At 61.9% G+C, this 17,322-nt stretch overlaps 3 protein-coding genes across 5 annotated transcripts in view; 1 reads left to right on the top strand and 2 right to left on the bottom strand.

Moving 5' to 3' along the window:
* ABCC5 (ATP binding cassette subfamily C member 5) overlaps window positions 1-17,322 on the top strand; it is a 205,787-nt gene that overhangs the window by 31,140 nt on the left and 157,325 nt on the right. The window lies entirely within an intron of this gene.
* LOC308072408 (PHD finger protein 13-like) lies at window positions 129-5,358 on the bottom strand. Of its 2 annotated transcripts, none has more exons than XM_080409231.1 (5): window positions 5,143-5,358; window positions 3,396-3,488; window positions 2,605-3,214; window positions 2,247-2,285; window positions 129-2,137 (listed from the first exon to the last, which is right to left on the bottom strand). In XM_080409231.1, the coding sequence occupies exons 1-5, from the start codon at window positions 5,266-5,268 to the stop codon at window positions 1,911-1,913; spliced, it is 1,095 nt and encodes a 364-aa protein (XP_080265357.1). In that variant the 5' UTR covers window positions 5,269-5,358; the 3' UTR covers window positions 129-1,910. The 2 variants fall into 2 exon arrangements, with proteins under 2 accessions (XP_080265357.1, XP_080265356.1); XM_080409230.1 differs by having other exon boundaries at window positions 2,602-3,214; window positions 5,143-5,355.
* ABCF3 (ATP binding cassette subfamily F member 3) lies at window positions 5,853-17,025 on the bottom strand. Of its 2 annotated transcripts, none has more exons than XM_080409168.1 (21): window positions 16,822-17,025; window positions 16,448-16,595; window positions 16,299-16,378; window positions 15,924-15,976; window positions 14,048-14,145; window positions 13,809-13,931; window positions 13,314-13,580; window positions 13,028-13,108; window positions 12,425-12,484; window positions 12,023-12,079; window positions 11,792-11,814; window positions 11,099-11,154; window positions 10,755-10,955; window positions 10,504-10,580; window positions 10,218-10,262; window positions 9,748-9,880; window positions 9,033-9,121; window positions 8,739-8,830; window positions 8,008-8,140; window positions 7,539-7,626; window positions 5,853-6,696 (listed from the first exon to the last, which is right to left on the bottom strand). In XM_080409168.1, exons 1-21 carry the CDS (start codon window positions 17,021-17,023, stop codon window positions 6,538-6,540), a joined length of 2,265 nt encoding a protein of 754 aa, XP_080265294.1. In that variant the 5' UTR covers window positions 17,024-17,025; the 3' UTR covers window positions 5,853-6,537. The 2 variants fall into 2 exon arrangements, with proteins under 2 accessions (XP_080265294.1, XP_080265293.1); XM_080409167.1 differs by having other exon boundaries at window positions 15,924-15,979.

Consider the following 17,322-nt stretch of genomic DNA (forward strand, 5'->3'; position numbering starts at 1 on the left):
GTGGGGGTGTAGCGTGGCTGAGTGAGATCCCTGTACCAGTTCCTCTCAGCCACAGCAGAAGGGGAGCACTCAGGTCCCAGGGGTACATGAGACCCGAGGCCCCCCAAGCTGTGCCAAAGCCACCACCATTATGGCAAAAGTACTTTATTATATACATAAGACTCCAGCCACACTCCACAGGGCAAGGACCAGAATTCGCTATTTTACATATCAATACAAAGTAACTATAAAAACATAAAGCACTTTTGGGGCCCAGGCTTTCCACAGGAGGAGAGGCACAGGGACAAGCCTGGGGGCTGCTGAGTGACAGGGGGCTGCCCCACACCCTCCCCCAGCTGTGGTCCCACAGTAACCAGATGTGCAAGTAGGAAAGAACCCAGTTAAGAAATAGTCATGGGGACTGCTAAGTGGGTGCTGTCCCACTCCCCACTGCGGGCAGTGGTGTGACAGGGGCCAAGCCACGTGTCACCAGGACAGGAGCAGGGCCTGTGTCCCCCAGGGAAAGTGCAGAAGGCACGTGGGCCAGGCTCTTTGGAGGGGCCGTGAGGAGGAGGTGGGATCCAACGGTTAGTGCACACGGGGGCCCCAGGTCACTCACGCGCGCGCGCACACACACACAGGGGACATGGAGGGGGAAAAGCCTTCTGCTGCCAAACTTAACCAGGGGCCTGGAGAGGGCACATCCCATGTCTCTGGAGCAGCAGTTGCATAGCAGAAGGGGCTCAGGGCCCACTCTTGACAAGTCCTTACGTTTTACTCTACACGTCCAGGGAAAAAAAAAAAGCCAACTTCTCTGATGGAGGGAGTGCTGGGAAGCAAGGGCCTCCCAGCTCCTGGCTCCATCTAAGCTCAAGTCTCAGCATCCAGCTGGTGTTGAAGCAGATGCTCCACCAGACAACCCTGCAGGCAGGAGATGGCCACAGGGTACAAGCTCCAGTTGTTTTAAACTGGAAGTGAAAAACATGGAAAGCTAACCAGAGCACTCTCCTGCTCCCCTTCCAAACGGCTCCCAGTCCTGCCACGGCCAGCTCTGAAGGTAACTTCAATCTCCTACCAGGAATCCCACCCTGCTTCACACAGAAGACCTCAGTGCAACTGGAGAACATGAAGCAAGGAGGGCTGCTCAGCGAGAACAGCCTTTGTAATCATCTACTAGAGGATGCCTTTGCTTCTGACCTAGCAGGACCACCCTGAGAGGCCATGGGCACAGCAAACAAAACCAGCAGCACCATGGGCCAGGGGAAGGGCCTCCCCTGTGCAGCCTACAAGGCTGATGAGCCAGAGATGGCTCCACCAACACCCTCAAAATGCAGAGCCCCAGTCTGCTTCAGGTGTCAGCAGGACCAAGGTCCCTTTCCCTCCGGCCCTGGAGAGTGGCACACTCCATGGAAGGAGCTCGCCTGGGCTGCACCTGCTTGCTGGAGGAGAAGTTAAGTCTCTAGGGCTTTGCCATCACATCCCACCCAAAGGTCCAAGGCAAGGAAAGGAAAAATAGTGAGGAAAAAGGAGGAAGGGGAGTCACATCTTGGGATAAGTGTAAGCTTCCACCACACCACAGAAAAACTACTTGGACTAGGCTTTCCTCAGCTGCCCTGGGGGAAAGGCACTGAGCCAGCTTCGTGCGAGGACAGAGATGTTTCTGAGTGACCTAGTGCGCGGCTGGACCACCCTCAGCCCCCCACCCCCCCCACCCCCACCTCTGGGGTAACAAGAGCTCCGTGGCCAACACGGCCCATCCCCAGGCAGGATGTGCGTGGCAGCTTCCAGGAGTCAGAAGTGCAAGGGGGACAGCCCAGCCCTGCGGCCCAGCCCCTCCCCTGCCATTACTGTGCATTGATTGTCTAGCCAAACCGGGCTACAGTCTTCAGTTTAAAAAGGGGACCCCCCAGCCTCCCCGCTCTGGAGGAGCTTCAGTCACAGAAGCGCTTGCGGGGCACCGTCCGAGCTCGGTTTGAGCGGCGAATCTCCTGCTTGGCATCGCGGCATCGCTGGCAAATAAAAACCTCAGGCACGTTGGATTTGCGGATCTTGGCACAAGAGAGGTGGATCCAGGTAGCGCATTCATTACATTCGATCATGGGCCTCCCTGCGAAGGGCTTCAGGCAGAAGCAGGTGATCAGATCCCAGGCATCGTCGTCTGGTCAGGGAGAGAGACACCAGTCAGAAACCACCTTACCAGCTACGGGTCCGGCTGTGGCCAGACTAGCCAGTTCTGCTGGTGTTAAATGGGACAGCCCCCCACTCACCTTCTGCTTTGGTGTTGGGAGCTGCTGCAAATTCAACCGCTAATGTTGCAAAACGGGGTAAAAGAAGAGAAAAAAAAAAAAAAAGATTAGTAAGGCAGCCCTACACCTCACTTCAGACATGTTTCAGGTCTGTACTGCTTGCCCTGTAGAACAGAGCTGCCAAAGGGCAGGCCAGCTCCCTGCCCTCTGCTCTTCAGCCCCTCCAGGTCCTGAAGGTAGTCCCCTTGCTGGGAAAGGCTTGGGCCATCAACAAGCCCTCCCCACAGCCAGCACGGGTGGCTCCAGCTGAGGGAGGGATGATACTCAGCGTTGGCTGCAGCACAACAGGGCCCTCTGCACCCCCTCTGACACTCACCACTAAGCTGGGAGCTCCCTCTACTCGCATCTTCCCCTTCGCTTTGGTCCAAGGTACTAAAAGAACTGGGGCTTTTCCTCCCGCCAGAGCAGGGGTCATGCTCCTTTAGCTGAGGATCATCTCCTGCTGGCTTCTTGGTCCCCTGCGCTCCGTGCATCCAGTCCTTCTCCTCCATCAGCTCCTCCAGGAGGGAGTTGGGCTGGGGGTCCCCAGCCAGGTTGAGGGAAGGCTCCAAGAGCTGCTCTTTCATGGGAGGCACCTGTCCCTCCAGCGCAGCCAGCTCCTTCACCCCATCCTGCTCTGCCCCAAAGCCCTTCCCGGCACTCAGCGGCACCCTCTTCTCCACCTCCTGCTCCAAAATGAGTTTCTTTGCTGGTGGTTTCTTCCGCCTGGTTTGCTGGGGCCGGACATCGTAGAAGCTGGCAGGGAAGGCAGGGCAGCTCACCAGCAGGCTGTTGTCCACAGCCCCCCTTGCTGCAGTGTTCCTGCTCCTGCCATCGTCCGTCAGGACGTGGCAGTCAGAGGAGTGGGACGAGGCCCAGCTATCGCTGTCCTGAGTGCTCCCCGTGCTGTTCTGGGGACTCATGCTGCCTCCGTGGGGCCAGGGCTCATTCTGCAAGAGGGGAAGATGCAGGACTAGCATAGGAGACCACAGCACAGGCATTCAGGGTAAGGAGAAAGGGGCAGGGGATGGAGAACAACTATCCAGAAGGATCAGGAGCTGGCTCCACACAGGGCAGGGAGCCCAGAGGAGCCAGTCTTTTTGCAGCAGGACACCCTGCAAGCCCACTTACCTCTTCAGGGTAGGGGATGTAGCCTGCGTAGGCCAAAACGAAGGTGCAGAACTGGTTGAAATCCTCCACCGTTCTCTGTCGTTTCTGCAACGGCTACAACAAACACCGTGTGTCGATTAACCCCCCTGGATACACCTACCTGAGCCGAGCAGAGCATCACAATCGACCTGACCCCAGCAGGCAGCCCTGGACCGCCAGGCAATTATACAAGCACATAATATTTAGGTCACCTGAACACCCATCCATCCATCCTTCCCATAACCCGCCTGCATCGGGCGATGCAGCCCGTCCCTTTGAAACCCGGGTTGCAGGGACGGGACACGACGGGACGGGACACCCGGAGAGCAGCAGCGCCCGGCAGGGCTGAGTCAGAGCCTCGGGAGCTCCGGGCCGGCCGCCCACAGCCACTGACTCAAGGCCAGCGGGAGAGGGCGGGGGGACGGGGGGACACCCCGCGATCTGGGCTTACCCGGCCGCTCCCGGGGCAGCCGGCACAGCCCGGCACAAGGTCCCGCGGCCGGAGCGCGGGGGACCCACGGCCCCGCGTGTGGCACCGCCGGGAGCCCGCGGCACCGCCAGCCCCGCACCGGCGTCCCCCGGGCTGGGGCCGCGGAAGCGGGACCCCCCCGCCCCGCCAGTCCCGGGGGCGGAGGAGAAGCCCCGGCGCCGGGCCGCATCGGTCCCCCGCGGCCGGGCGGGAGCGCAGGGCAGGGCAGGGGGCGGCCCCCCCCGGCCGCCGCCCGTCCCCGCGCCGGGCACCTGATGGCTCCCAAGATGGCGCCGCGCTCCCGGTCCTGCCCCAACCGGCCGCCGGGGAGGCGACCCCACCCCCGCACACGGACACCCCCCACACGAGAACCACCCGCCCCGGCTCGGGACCCCCCCACCCCCGGCAGCGCCCCCCCCGCTCACACACACACGCGCACTCCGGCCCCCCGGGCCCGCCTCGGCACGCAGCCCCCCGGGGCAGCACGGCGCGGTACAGCCCGGCCCCGCCGCCGCCCGCGGGGGCTCCGCGTACAGCCCCCCCCCCGTGCCCACAGCCCCCCCGCGAGCTCCTCGTACAGCCCCCCCCCCCCGTGCCCACAGCCCCCCCGGGAGCTCCTCGTACAGCCCCCCCCGCCCACAGCCCCCTCCGAGGGCTCCGCGCGCAGCCCCACCCGCGGGCACACCGACAGAGCGCCCCGCGCCCCCCCCGCCCGGAACACGCAGAGCCCCTCCAGCCCTCCCTCAGGCACGGCCCCCCCCGGCATACACTCACGCCCCCCCCTCCCCGCTCAGCACACACTCACGGCCCCCCCCCCCCCCCCCCCCCAGCACACATTCACGGCTCCTTCCCACCCACACTCACGCCCCCCCCCCCCCCCCCCCGCGGCACACACTCCCGGCTCCCCCCCCCCCAGCACACACTCACGGCTCCGCTCCCCCTCCCCCCCCCCCCAGCACACACTCACGCCCCGTTCCCCCCCCAACACATACTCAAGGCTCCCGCTCTCCCCCCCCCCCCAGCACACACTCACGGCCCCCCCAGCACACACTCACGGCTCCCGCTCCCCCTCCCCCCCCCCCAGCACACACTCACGGCCCCCCCAGCACACACTCACAGCTCCCGCTCCCCCCCCCCCCCCCCCCAGCACACATTCATGGCCCCCCCCAGCACACACAGGCACACGCAGCTCCCACGCCGCAGGCACACAGCCGCTCACCGAGCAGCCCCCCCGCGGGGACCCCCACCCTCCCCGCTCACCTCCTCGGGCCCGGGGGAGCCGGGGCTGGGCACGGGGCTACTCCCCGCCGAGCGCGGCCCGCCGCGGGGGACGGCTCCTCCGGGGGCCTCGCGCCCCTCACCTGCCGCCTCCCCGCCGGTGCTCATGCCGCCGGCCCTGCCCGGTGCGGTGCGGTGGGCGCCCGCCGCCGGTCGGAGCGAGGCTGGAGCGCCGCCCCGGCCGCAGGGGCGGGACCACCTGGTGGCGGAGAAGGCGGGGGCGGGGCCTCGCGCCGGCCGCCCTGGGGTGGGATGGGGGGCGGGGGGGGAGTGGGGGTGCCTGCCTCCTACCGGCGCGGGTCTGGGGCCGCCGGCAGCACCGACTGCCACCGGCAACCGGGACTGGCCATGCCGGCACCTCCGGCCGCTGGCCCCGCACCGCTGCCCAGGTCCCCCCGCCCCCCCCACTCCGCTCTGCCCCCCCCTCCCGCAGCCCCCAAACCACAGCGGGATCCTGCGCCCGTCAGAGCCGACACCCGGCCCCGCTCCGTGCCCCGCCCCCCCCCCCCCGGGACACAGGCTTAGCCCCCCACAACCCACCCCGGCCCCCGCGGAGCCATTTAATTTGGCAAGAGCTCCCAGCCAGGCACTGCCCCGCGCTCCGAGCACCCTTGTGCTCAGGGCAGCAGATGCCCCCTCCCCCCAATATCCAAGCCCCTCCGCCCCCCAAGGAAAGGAGCGCTGCGCACCCACTGCGTCCTGGGTTTATTTACACGGCGACCCCCGCGCAGGGCCGGCGGGGGGGCGATGCAGGCGGGAGGCACCGGCAGCAGCGGAGCAGGGCCGAGCCCAGGACTCCCTCGGCACTACGGCCACCAGCCCCCGGTGAGCACCGGCCACGGGAGCCCCGGCTTACAGGGGCTGGCGGGGGGGAGAGGCAGGGGGTCACTTTTAGCAGCAAAGGCCTCGTTTCCCTCCAGGGCGGCAGGGAGGACGGGGGCATGTGATGGAGCCAGACTAGTGTTCAGCCAGTTAAAACACAAAAAAACAACAACAAAAAAGAAAGAAAAAAGGCAGAGTGGGAAGCGAAACATGGAGAACAGCTCCTCTCCTGCCCTCCAGAGCACGGAGTTAACGCGGGGGTCAGGACACACCACCTCCTTCCCTCGGGGCAGAGCAGCAGCTCCAGGCACTGCCGTCTCCTAAGCCCAGCGCCAGGTGCAGCCCCCGGCCCAGCAGCACCGGCTCCTGCCCGCCCCCCGCTGTCCCTCGGCCGGCCCCGGCAGGGGGGAGCAGTTCAGGTGGCATCGGATGGCATGGCTGACTGTCCATGCGGGCAGCGGCGTCCTCGGCGCTCTGCCAGGCACAGTTGGGATGGATGCTGAGGCGGCCGAGCTTTGCGCTCCAGCCCCCGGCACAGTCCGGCTCCCGCCTCCCTTATAGGAATCCCTCCTTCCGGAACTGCTCCTTCAGGATGTCTCTGTACTGGTCAAAGCCGCCCTCGATGCGGGTCACGGTGGCATTCTCACACACCCACAGCTCCTGGCACACCAGGCGGATGAAGCGCTCATCGTGGGACACCAGGATCACACCGCCCTGCCAACACACGGGGGGGGGGGGGGGGGGGCGGGAAGGGAACTTAGTGCAGCACAACCCAGGGCCTGGCACTGGTGGCACGGAGATCCTGCGCCCCCATCCAGCCTGTGCCCAGGGCTTCAGGTTTTCATCTGCTCCAGGGAAAACTGGATGCTATTTCACTGGCAGGGACCTAATTGCAGCCTTTCCTTGCTCTGGGGGGTCAGACACATCATGTACCAAGGAGGCACGTGCACCAGTAAGGTATGTATCCTCCCCTCTTGGAAGGCAAGTGTAGGGTTCGTTCCTGGCTCTCCAGATCTCTGACAACTCCAAGGATGGAGATTCCAGGTGAAGTCTAGAACAGTCAAAAGGTAGCCGGGCAAGGTCCCAAGCAACCTGAGTCACGGTTTTTTTTTTCCCCACAGGAAAACTGCCCCAACGTGAGCAACTATAAAACAGTAAGAACTAGGTTGATGGCAGCAGTATCTGGAGGCCGAGACTTTGGAGATCAGCCATAAAACGCTCCCTGAGGAAGATCTGAGCGACCCCAAAGCAGGGCTGAGTGCTGCATGCAGCACGTGAGAAGTCACAGGGCATAGGTGAGTGGTCAAGAATGTGGGACAAGGTGCTCCCTGGTCTGCTGTTGTGTCTCAGCCACCCCTAGACAAAGCCAGCAAGTGAAACAAACTACCAGGACGGACAGCTAAGAGAGAAATGTGACCGACTTCCCAAATTCTGTCCTGGACTCGAAGCCACCACTGGTATTTGACCACCCACCTCTGGCTGAGATGCCAAGTAACTTGAGCTGGAGGATGCAGGAAGAGTTAGAAAAACTAGAGATCTTGTCAAGGGAGCCTTACCTGGAACTTATTCAGGGCCTTTGCCAGTGCCTCGATGGTCTCCATGTCCAGGTGATTGGTTGGTTCATCCAGGATGTAGAAATTTGGACTGGAAGAGAAGACAGCTCTGAGTGTGCCCTCACAGCAGTCCTGGGCTGGGTCCGCACCCTGTCGTGCTGCAGCGACCTCCACCCAGCTGCAACAGCCGCCACTCAGTGCCACAGCCATCGGCATACGCCTGGCCCCAGGGTCAGCACTGCCCAGCCCCAGGGATACCTCTTACCCCCGTGAGCCCAAAGCAGTAGGAGAAAGCCACCTGCCCCCTTCCACAGAGTCCCCCCAGGGCAACAACCTCCCTCCCCATCTAAGTCCCGAAGTACGAGGCTTCCATAGGGCAGCAGGCCATCCCTGGATGCCTGCCTTCCTCCCGGTGAAGCAGACACCAGGCATGAAGCCACGCAGAAATTAACAGCATCTAGGAGAAAATTACCAGGACATAGTCATCTGGGCAAAGGCCACGCGACTCTTCTGGCCTCCAGACAGGCTGGCCACGGGACGCACGGCCAGCTCTCCCGAGACGCCGTAGCTCCCCAGCTGATGCCGGTACTCCTCCTCCGTCTTCCCTGCAGGAGCGTGTAACACAGCTATGGCACACCCGGTGTGACACGGGGCCCTCAGCACCCTGAGCTCGGCGGGCACCGCGGCTGGGCAGCCTGTGCCAGGCCAGCATGGCGGGGGAGGAATTCAGCAGCCACTTCCAGGCAATTCCCTCCCAAGCAGGGGGTTTGTGGGGAAAACCTGACACAATCAGGACAGGAGCTGTAAGGCTGGTGACTGGCTCCAAGTGATGCTGCCCCCAATTCCCGGTCACCACGTGACGTCAAACAGCGGAGAAGGGAGCCAGAGGTTTTGGCAGCTGGGAAAGGGGGAGCTAGTGCTCGTTCAGTGCCCAGCAGGAAAGCCGGTCACCTGCCCCAAAACCTGGCCACGGTGGAGCACCAGCCTGAGGTCTGCGGGCTGCCAGCTACCCCTGCTTCTCAGGGCTGGTGTCCTGACCTTGGCTGGGCGTGGGGAGTTACCCAGAGCAGGCAGGGTCCCTTAAACACTGATGTGACAGAACCTTCTACCCAGGGCCATGGACAAATCCATGCTGCTCCACGCATGGCAAAGCAGCCAAGCCATCCTCAATGGACCAGACCCCCTGGGATCTCCAGAACCCACCTGGGAACTTTCTTGCCAATAACTCTACAGCACTGATATTCAAGTCCAGTTGATCCACATGGTGCTGGCTGAAATAACCGATCTTTAGGTTTCTGCAGAATGAGAAGAGTGACTGGGAGCTGGTACCAAACCCTGCAACCACAGCACTCGCAGCTGCAGCTACAAGAAGGGGGGCATGTGCGTGGGTGTGCAGGACCCATCCCATCACTCGGGTAGCCATCACTCCAAAGCACAGCCCAGAAGCCTTCCAGCTGCATCACTCCTCCCAGCCCCCCAGCCCTTCCTACCAGGTACCTGTGAGCATGCCTGATCCCTCTGACTGGTGCCAGCTCCCCCATTAAGATCTTTAGCATGGTCGACTTGCCAGCTCCGTTCTCCCCAACCTAGAGAAGCAACAGCAGCATTGGAGAACATGAAACCTGGGGATGAAACCCGGGGAGGGGGCAGGGGGCAGTGATCAGGGAATTTCAGCTCTCTTGGATGATCACGCAACGGAGTGGGGCGGGATGAGAGTCCAACCAGTGACTCCGGCGATCTGGAAGCTGCGTTTCTTTCACTGACAAGAAGCACAGGCAGCACTGCCAGAAGATGTTGCCTTCCCAGCCCTCAAGCCTAAGGATTACCTGCTCCCAGCCTCATTTACAAGCACATAGCATCTCTCTGCTGCCCCATCCAAACACGGCAGGAGCCCCTGCTACATGCCACTGTCGTCTGCAAACAGGGAGTTACAGAGAAGATGGACCCAGCCTCTTCTCAAAGGCGCTTGGTGAAAGGATGAAGGGCAACAGGCACAAGTCACAAATTCTAACTGGTATTGGGAAAAACGTTCCTCAAAATGAAGACGATCAAAGGCTGCAATGGGACCCAGAGGAATGGGAGAAACAGTCCTCCCTGGAGATCTCCAGAATTCAACTGAGCAACCTGACCTACACATCAAAGCTGCCCCTGCTTTGAGCAGTGACCCCCCCAAGATCCCTCATAGCCACCCTTACTCTGCAATCCCACATACCACACAGATGCGGGACTCCAGGTCAGCAGAGACAGAGAGGGAACGAAAGATGTAGTGACTTGGGTCATAATAGAAGTCTACTTCGTCTAGCTGCAGGATTGGGGGGGAGAACTTCTCAAAGCCATCAGGGAACCTGGGAAGGCAGGAAGAGGTGAGAGATGGCCAGGAACTTCAGAGATACTGCTCCCAGCCCCCCGGGACAACCCCTGCAACCCTCCAGGTGACAAGGCGGGGGGGCTCCCTACCAAGCAGGGCCTCTGGGAAGGATGGTCACAAGAAGGGGACATGGATCTGCAGCCTTGGCCCCAGAATGGAACCCAGCCTGAACATGGGGGCCTGGCTGGGCTCCCTGTCAGAGTAAGGCCGGCCTGCAGGAAGGGTGGCTGTCCCAACCAGGGCAGGACCCAAGAGGAGCTCATGTCAGAAATAGAGCCAGGTGCCCTCCAAGCAAGGGCTCAGGGGACACTTACTTCATGATCACCTCAGACTCCTTGTCCACAGGTTTCAGCTCTGGCCTGCAAAAAGAGGAGACACGTAACCACAGTGCCTTGCACTGGGGGTCTGTTCCCACGCCACAAGCCGAGATAGCGCCTTCAGCTCTGTGACGCCTCACTGTAGCCAAAGCCTTTGGACCAGAGACAGAGCATCCAAAGCCCAAGCCACTCCCGTATCTTCCAGACACCCCGGGAACCTCTGTTTCTTCCCATGAGCGCTGCCCCTTCCCCACCTCCAGACAGAGGCAGGACAGGCACTCACAGCTTCTCCAATAGCTTGAGCTTGCTCTGCACTTGGGACGCCCGGTTGGCGTTGTAGCGAAAGCGGTCAATGAAAACCTACAAGAGAGAAAAGCCTTAGAGAGCCCTAGGTCCCCTGCAGCCTCAGCCACCCAGCTCTGCTGCCAAGGCTCCTGCAACAATACAGCCATATCCACAGGTCTAGAAGCACAGAGAAAGGGACAAGGCTGGGAGATGAGTGCCCCAGCCTGCACTACTGGCTTCTCCCAGTACCTGGATGTGCTCACGGTACTGCTGCTGGGCTTCATACTCTCGCTGCTGGTTCTTCAGCCGCTCCTCCTTGATCTTCATGAAGTTCTCAAAGTCCCCGCGGTACGTGTCCAGCCGCTGCGAGTGCAGGTGGATGATGTCCGTGGCCACCGCGTTCAGGAAGTTCCTGTCGTGGGACACCACGAGGATGGTCGACTGCCAGGTCTGGAGGAGACAGTGAGAGGGAGGCCTGAGCACCATCAAGCCAGAGCGCAGGGCCTGGTCCCACCACCCAGCAAGGCAAAGATGCCAGCCTGGAGGACTCCATCCCTCGCTCGCCCAGCCTCAGGGCCTCCACCACCGCCTACCTGCAAGTAGGTCTCCAGCCACAAAATAGCCCTCACGTCCAGCATGTTCGTTGGCTCTGAGGGAAGGGGAAGAGGTACCAAGGTCAGGAGGGACGAGGATGGCTGGGTCACACTTTTTTACGCAGCAAAATCTAGCAATCAGCAGTGTGGAGGAAGAGACCCTGTGTGGGCACCTTGCCCTCCCGGCTCAGGGGACTCACGTGGGCAGGCTGTGACGGATGTGGGCACGGGGGATGAGGCTCACGCAGGGACGCTCCCCCCACCCCATACCAGTACCCAGACCCCAACGCCCAGCAGCAGAGTCTCGCCCAGACCCCCTACCCGAGGCAGGGACCTCCTCGCCCCACAGTCACCCCCTGCGGTGACCCAGTGTGAGCTGGCAGCCAGGGCACATAACAGCGTCAGGCGAGGGAAAGGGGACTGCTTGGGGCAGGATGACATGCAGGTCACCAGGCTGGGGCACAGAGCAGAGCTCTGCTGAGTGCAGCTAAAGCAGCTGCCCACACCGACGTCCCCGCACCACCGCCAGCTCTGCCCGCTGTGCCAGGGAGCACCGACAGCCCTGCCAGCCCAGCCCTGTCACACAGGGCTATTTTGAGCAGGCTGCTAAAGGCCGTGGCGCATTCCCAACCCCACCAAGGGCACAGGCAGGCCCAGCAGCGGTGTTGGAGGGGACTCACAGTATCGACTTACCATCCAGCAGAAGGAGATCTGGCCTAGGAAAGGCAAGACGTGGGTATCAGAAAACAGAGCACCGTGGCAGCGCAGAGCGCATTTCACCACACACACGCGCGGAGCTGTGATGGCTCCAACGCTCCCACCCCGAGAGCTCGAGTCAAGAGGACTCCCAGGCAGCACCCCTGCCCCTCACAGCACAGACAACAAGGAGAGTTCACCCCACAGCATGAAGGCCTGGACACCAACCTGGCAAACAGGGCTCTGGCTAAGGCCAATCTCATTCTCCAGCCTCCAGAAAACTCTCTGAGGAGAGAAGAGGTTGCAGAGAGGGGTTACCGTTTAACACAGAACAACTCTGTGTTTGCCTGCCTGCCAGGCTCCCTGCTCCCCTGCAGCTCTTTTGGCTCTGCTGTCACCCAGAGACAGCTTGTCCCTGCAGACATCCCAGGCACAGCACAAGATCCGAGGTCCACCAGGCAGGTGGCTTGGCACCCTCATGGCAGGAGACCACACAAGATGTGCAGGAATAGACCCTTCTCTCCCACAGGGCCCCCCTCCCTAACAGTCACAACTGTGTCTGGGGGTCTCACTAGGAACATCTCCCCAGACCCATTTCTTCTGCCTTGTTGCCCAGAGCTGGAGACTTACTTGGTTGTCTGTTGTTGCATCTTTGCATTAAAGCCCAGCCCAGCGAGAATGACGGATGCCCTGGGGAAAAGGGGAGAGAACTGGGATCCATTTACAGCATCCAGCTGCAGAGCACAGTCCGACGTCTCGGACCCAGAGCCATCAAGGGGACCCTGCTGCATGGCTTAAAGTCCTTCTGGTGCAGGAAAACGTCCCTGCACACCCAAAAGCAGCATTTGGCTGGGAAATGCAGCCCAGCAGGGCACAGCAACCACATGAAGTCCCAAGAGATTTGCAAGAGGTTTTCAGCTCTTTGGCCATGAAGAGAGTCATTACCACCAACATCCCAGAAATGTTCCCGAGACACCAGGAACCTGGGGAGGTTCGAGAGGAGCAGCAGCAACAAAGCAAGCCATTTGGGGCAAAAAAGCTTCAGTGGGAAGCTCAATAGTCCTAACCCAGCAGAGACGTGACAGAAGAGACAAGAAGAGCAGTTGGGAGAACCCCCTGGCCCCACATGCTGGATCCCTGGGCCACAGCATCACCCTTCCGCGCCCCAGGCCCCAAACCACTGCCCAGCCCTGGCCACGCCAACAGCCAGTGGAGCCCACAGGGCTGTCTCACCTCGCTGGGGCCTTGTCTGCCTCAATCTCCTCCAGCTTCGCGTAGATCTCCGACAGCCTGGCACCTGCTGTCCCTTCTCCCCTGGGGCAGGGCAAAGAGGAGTGTGTGGGATTGACCAGGGTCAGTGTTTGAGTGCTGGGGGAGGCTGATCTCCCCAGGCAGGACTAAGGTGGGCAAGATGCAGCCCAGCCCTGCTGGAACCCTTCGTTTGCAGGAGAGACCTCAAAACGAGACCTTGTGGTCAACAGGCCACAGAAGGGCTGGAGACCCAGCGGCAAGATCTCACCTGCCGGCATTAATCTTAGCCGTCAGGTCCCTCTCCTCCTGCAGCAGGCTCTCACGAGTGGTGTCACACTCCAGCACACTCTGCAGCGCCGGCGTCTCATCCCCTGCCACCTCCTGCTCCACGTGGAGGATGCTGATGTGTGAGGGGATGCGCAGGCTCCGGCTGGCGATCATCTTCAGCAGCGTGGTCTTCCCCAGCCCGTTCCTGCCCACCAGCCCGTAGCGCCGTCCAAACGCCAGGTTCAGGTCTGCTCCCGCCAGTAGGACACTAAAGCAAGAGAAGAGGCAGGTACCTGGTCAGACTGCCCCACGGAGAGCCAGGTAACCATCACAAACTGCTCCTGCCCAAAGCCAACAGGGTGAGGTGCCCATCCTGCTCTCTGATCTTTCCCATACCCCCTGTGATTTCTCAACCACTCTCCAAAATCCAGTCTCAGTCTCCCATGGTCTGAAACCCCAGCCAGGATCTGTCCCACCTCCCCACCTGCACACTCACCGCTCACCGAAGGACACATCGAAGTTCTCGATGCGCACATCATATGACTTGTTCTTGCCTGATGACTCCATGCGAGTCTCCTTCTTGCTGGCAGCCTGGCTGGCAGATGCCTCCTCAAGGACCCTACGGGCAGGCAGAAGACCAAGGAAGGGGCTCAACAGGAAAGCTCCAGTGCAGCCAGATCCCAGACATGCTCAGAAGAAGGGGATGGGGATGTTCAAGGCACTCTCCATACTCACAGAGGGCCAGATGACTTCAGGGAATCTCGCTCCATCCTCTTATCTTGCTTGGCTTTCAGCCTGGCTTCCGCCTTCTCCAGTTTCTTGGCATTCACCATCTGGGGCACAAAACAGAGAGTTTGAAGAGAGAGAGAGCGTCTTCAGCAAAAGCCCCAAAGCCCAACTACAGAGAGAAAAGAGATTAACTAATTCTTCACGTCTGGAAGGGAGGGAAGGAGGTAGGACAGGGGAACTGGGACAGATTCATGTGCACTTTGCAGAAGCTAATGAGGCTGGGAAGTCACTTCAGGAATGAAGTCCTAAATCAACTGCTCATACACAACACTCCTGCCTCAGCGAGGTAAACGGTTTGGCTGACCCTAACGTATGGCCAGTTTCTGTAGTTCCAGGGACCTGGGTCAACCAAGTCACTTCAACAGCCGCAACCTGCTGTCCCAGTGCCTCCTCCGCTACACCCTGCAACCACCCTCACCTGGACCACGAGGTGTTTCCCTTCCCGACATGTTAAACTTTAGCCAGTTTGGAACAAACTCAGCTTACGCAGTGGATCAATCACGACAGAGGCAAAAAGCATTTAATTAAACCCAAAGGCAAGAAGGAGCCAAGTGTTTTAACCTGGCCTCTGCTCCTGGCCAGGCTCTCAGCCCGCTCCGGCATTTACCTACGTCAAGTCAAATATTTGTGGCTGACCAAGAACACTCCTAGATATTTCTAGGCAACTCTGCAGCCACTGGAGCATGTTACAGACCTGCCCGCTAGACTGAAGAGCGTTTTGTTACTGGAGTTGTGATCCCGTACCTACAGACAGACCGAGTCACTCTGTGAACTATACAGAGCTCCCTGAATCTCACAGTAAGATGTGTCCTGCAAAACTTGAGAGGCCTCCCAAGGCCTTCTCTGAATCGTCTCCAATTTTTCTCAAGATCCTTTTTTTGAGTTGCGGACACAAGAGCCAGAGAGTGAACCCAGCAGCAACAACTCCAGTGCCAAAACCAGCAACAGCTGCCAGCTTGCACTTAAGACTCCCATTCAGACACGCGGGGATCACGTTAGGTCTCAGCCTCCAAGCAACGGGTTCTTGTCCTCAACACGTCACCCCAGGAAGGAAGAGCTCTATACGAGACCAGCCCGGCAGAGACACTGCCCACCCTGTACAGCTACTGCCGTCCTTGCTTTACAAACGCACAACCACTCCTCGCCCACACACAAAACTTTGGCACGTCCGATGCAGCGGGCAAGCCAGGTCGCTCCTGAGTGGCTACGCGTTTCATCGGTAAAGATGTTCTGATTTCCTCCAGGTCATGGAGCGTAACTGATTCCAAATTTCTCTGCTCCTGCTCTTCTGTCTCAAACCGTGACAACCCACAGCCATTTCTAAAGCTGGGCTTACAACCTCCCCGCTGCAGCCCTCTGGAAAAGAGCTGCTCCCTGCTAACTCCTCACCTGTAACACCCCGACACCCAACCACTAGCCAGGATTTTATCTCTCACTGAATACGGCAAGCTGCCATCCTGGTACATCCTATTTTCTCAATTTAAGGCCTTGCTGTAGGAGCCAAAGGTCCTCATGAAAGTCAGAGAACTCTGAGTGCCACCACTGCATCGACCACGCTTTGAAGCTCATTAAGGAACTAGAGTAAAATAGATCTTGTCAAATTAATAAGCCATTAACTCCTGTTTAGGCTCTTTATCAGACCAAGGTCAAGACTTTCCCAAACCTGACAAGGAGGAGCAGTACCCCCTGCAGCTGTGTCCCCAGCCAGGACAGCTGCCTGCCCCGGCCGCTCTCCGAGGGCCGGGTGACAGGAGCAAGGCAAGGTGCCTGCGGGTGCCCTGAAGTGTTAGTGGCTCCCAGCGGGTCCCCAGGCCCCACTTACCGAGGTCTGGCCTCTCTTCAGCAGCAGCCCTGGCAGCAGGTCCACGCTGGCATCTGCTGCAACAAGACGGTGGGGCTGGTGAGCACGTGCTCCGGGGGGGCCCCACCAAGCGCTGCCTTAGGGGCTGCCCGTGACCGGGCTTGGCGTCCCCTCTCCCAGCAGGACGAGGGGACCAACGGGTGGCTCCTCTCCCTCCACCCCAGCCCATGCTTCAGGCAGCCGGGCGCCGCTGGACGCTGCGGGAGGAGAAAGTGGGGTGCACCTGCGCGAGGGAGCCCGAGGCGAGGGGACAGGGGAGCCGCTCCCCAGGGTGGGGCGGCCATGTCCCGAGCCAGGGGGCAGCTGGCGCGGGGGTCCCCGGCGGGCAGCACTCACCGTATCCGTCGGTGATCTGGGAGAGCTGGATGGGGGCGTCGAGCAGCACCTGGCTGCAGCGCTGGGCCCGGCCCTCGTCCCTGCGAGAGAGGAGGCGGCGGGTGAGGGGGCGCGGGGGCGGCCGCGGGGGCGGGCGGGGTGGCCCTTACAGCTGCAGCGTGTTGAAGAGGCGCTGGCAGATCTCCCGGATGGCCCCGTCGTCCTTGGCGTCCTGCGACACCTCCCGCAGCAGCTCCCCCACCGCCTCCACCAGCTCGTCCACCGACTCGAAGTCCGCCCCGCCGCCGTGCAGGATCCCTGCGGGCACACGGCGCTGCACACCCCTCCCGCGCGCGCGCTGTCGCGACGGACGGCCGCGTGTCGCGACGCGGCCGACAGGTGGCACCCGCCCGCTCGCCCTCCCCCGCCCCTCCCCGGCCGCCTATCGCGACTCGGGCGCGGCCGCCTGTCGCGACAGGGGGGAGGTGTCGCGACACGCGGCGGGGCGGGCGGCCGAGCGGCGGGGCGGGCGGGCACCGCTCACCCGTCACGTAGGCAAAGACCTCGCCGTCCAGGTCGGGGAACTCGCTGCGGAGGATGTCGGCGCAGGACGCCATGGCGCAGCCGGAGCGGGGCCCGGCCGCGGCGCGGCCCGGTGCCGCCGCACGGAGCCCCGGCACCGCGGCAGAGGCGGAAGGGACGGCGCGCGGGCGGGGGCTGCCGGGAAGGAGGCGGGCGGCCGCCATGCGCGCGGGGGCCGCTGGGAAGTGGAGTCTGGGGCGGGGCGGGGCGCGCGTGCGCCGCGGGCCGCCACGTGCAGCCACCGCGCCCCGCCGGGACCGGGCTGGGGGCGCTGGGCGGCAGCGGCGCGGGCAGGGCCTCGGCGCTCGGGGCTCCCCGGTTGTAGCTTCCGAGGGCGGGGGGCTGCAGGGCCTGCGGAGCAGCCGGCGGGGGCAGGGGGCTGCGGCCCGGCCAAGCGCCGTCACCGCCGCTGCTTCACCGCCGGGCGCTGCCCCCTCCTCGCCCCCGGCCTCCACGAGCCCAG

Source organism: Falco punctatus (assembly GCF_963210335.1).
Source record: "Falco punctatus genome assembly, chromosome: 13".
Classification (NCBI taxonomy): Eukaryota; Metazoa; Chordata; class Aves; order Falconiformes; family Falconidae; genus Falco; species Falco punctatus.

What these genes read in the sequence shown, in the direction of transcription:
- LOC308072408 (XM_080409230.1), bottom strand. Translation starts at nt 5,268, where the DNA reads ATGAGCACCGGCGGGGAGGCGGCAGGTGAGGGGCGCGAGGCCCCCGGA. An exon ending in ACATCCCCTACCCTGAAGAG is followed by an intron (nt 3,215 to 3,395) that starts GTAAGTGGGCTT and finishes CCCCTCTTGCAG; the next exon opens with AATGAGCCCTGGCCCCACGG. An exon ending in TCCCAACACCAAAGCAGAAG is followed by an intron (nt 2,138 to 2,246) that starts GTGAGTGGGGGG and finishes CTCCCTGACCAG; the next exon opens with ACGACGATGCCTGGGATCTG.
- ABCF3 (XM_080409167.1), bottom strand. Translation starts at nt 17,023, where the DNA reads ATGGCGGCCGCCCGCCTCCTTCCCGGCAGCCCCCGCCCGCGCGCCGTC. An exon ending in TGAAGAGAGGCCAGACCTCG is followed by an intron (nt 14,146 to 15,923) that starts GTAAGTGGGGCC and finishes TTTGTGCCCCAG; the next exon opens with ATGGTGAATGCCAAGAAACT. An exon ending in GCAGACAAGGCCCCAGCGAG is followed by an intron (nt 12,485 to 13,027) that starts GTGAGACAGCCC and finishes CCTTTTCCCCAG; the next exon opens with GGCATCCGTCATTCTCGCTG.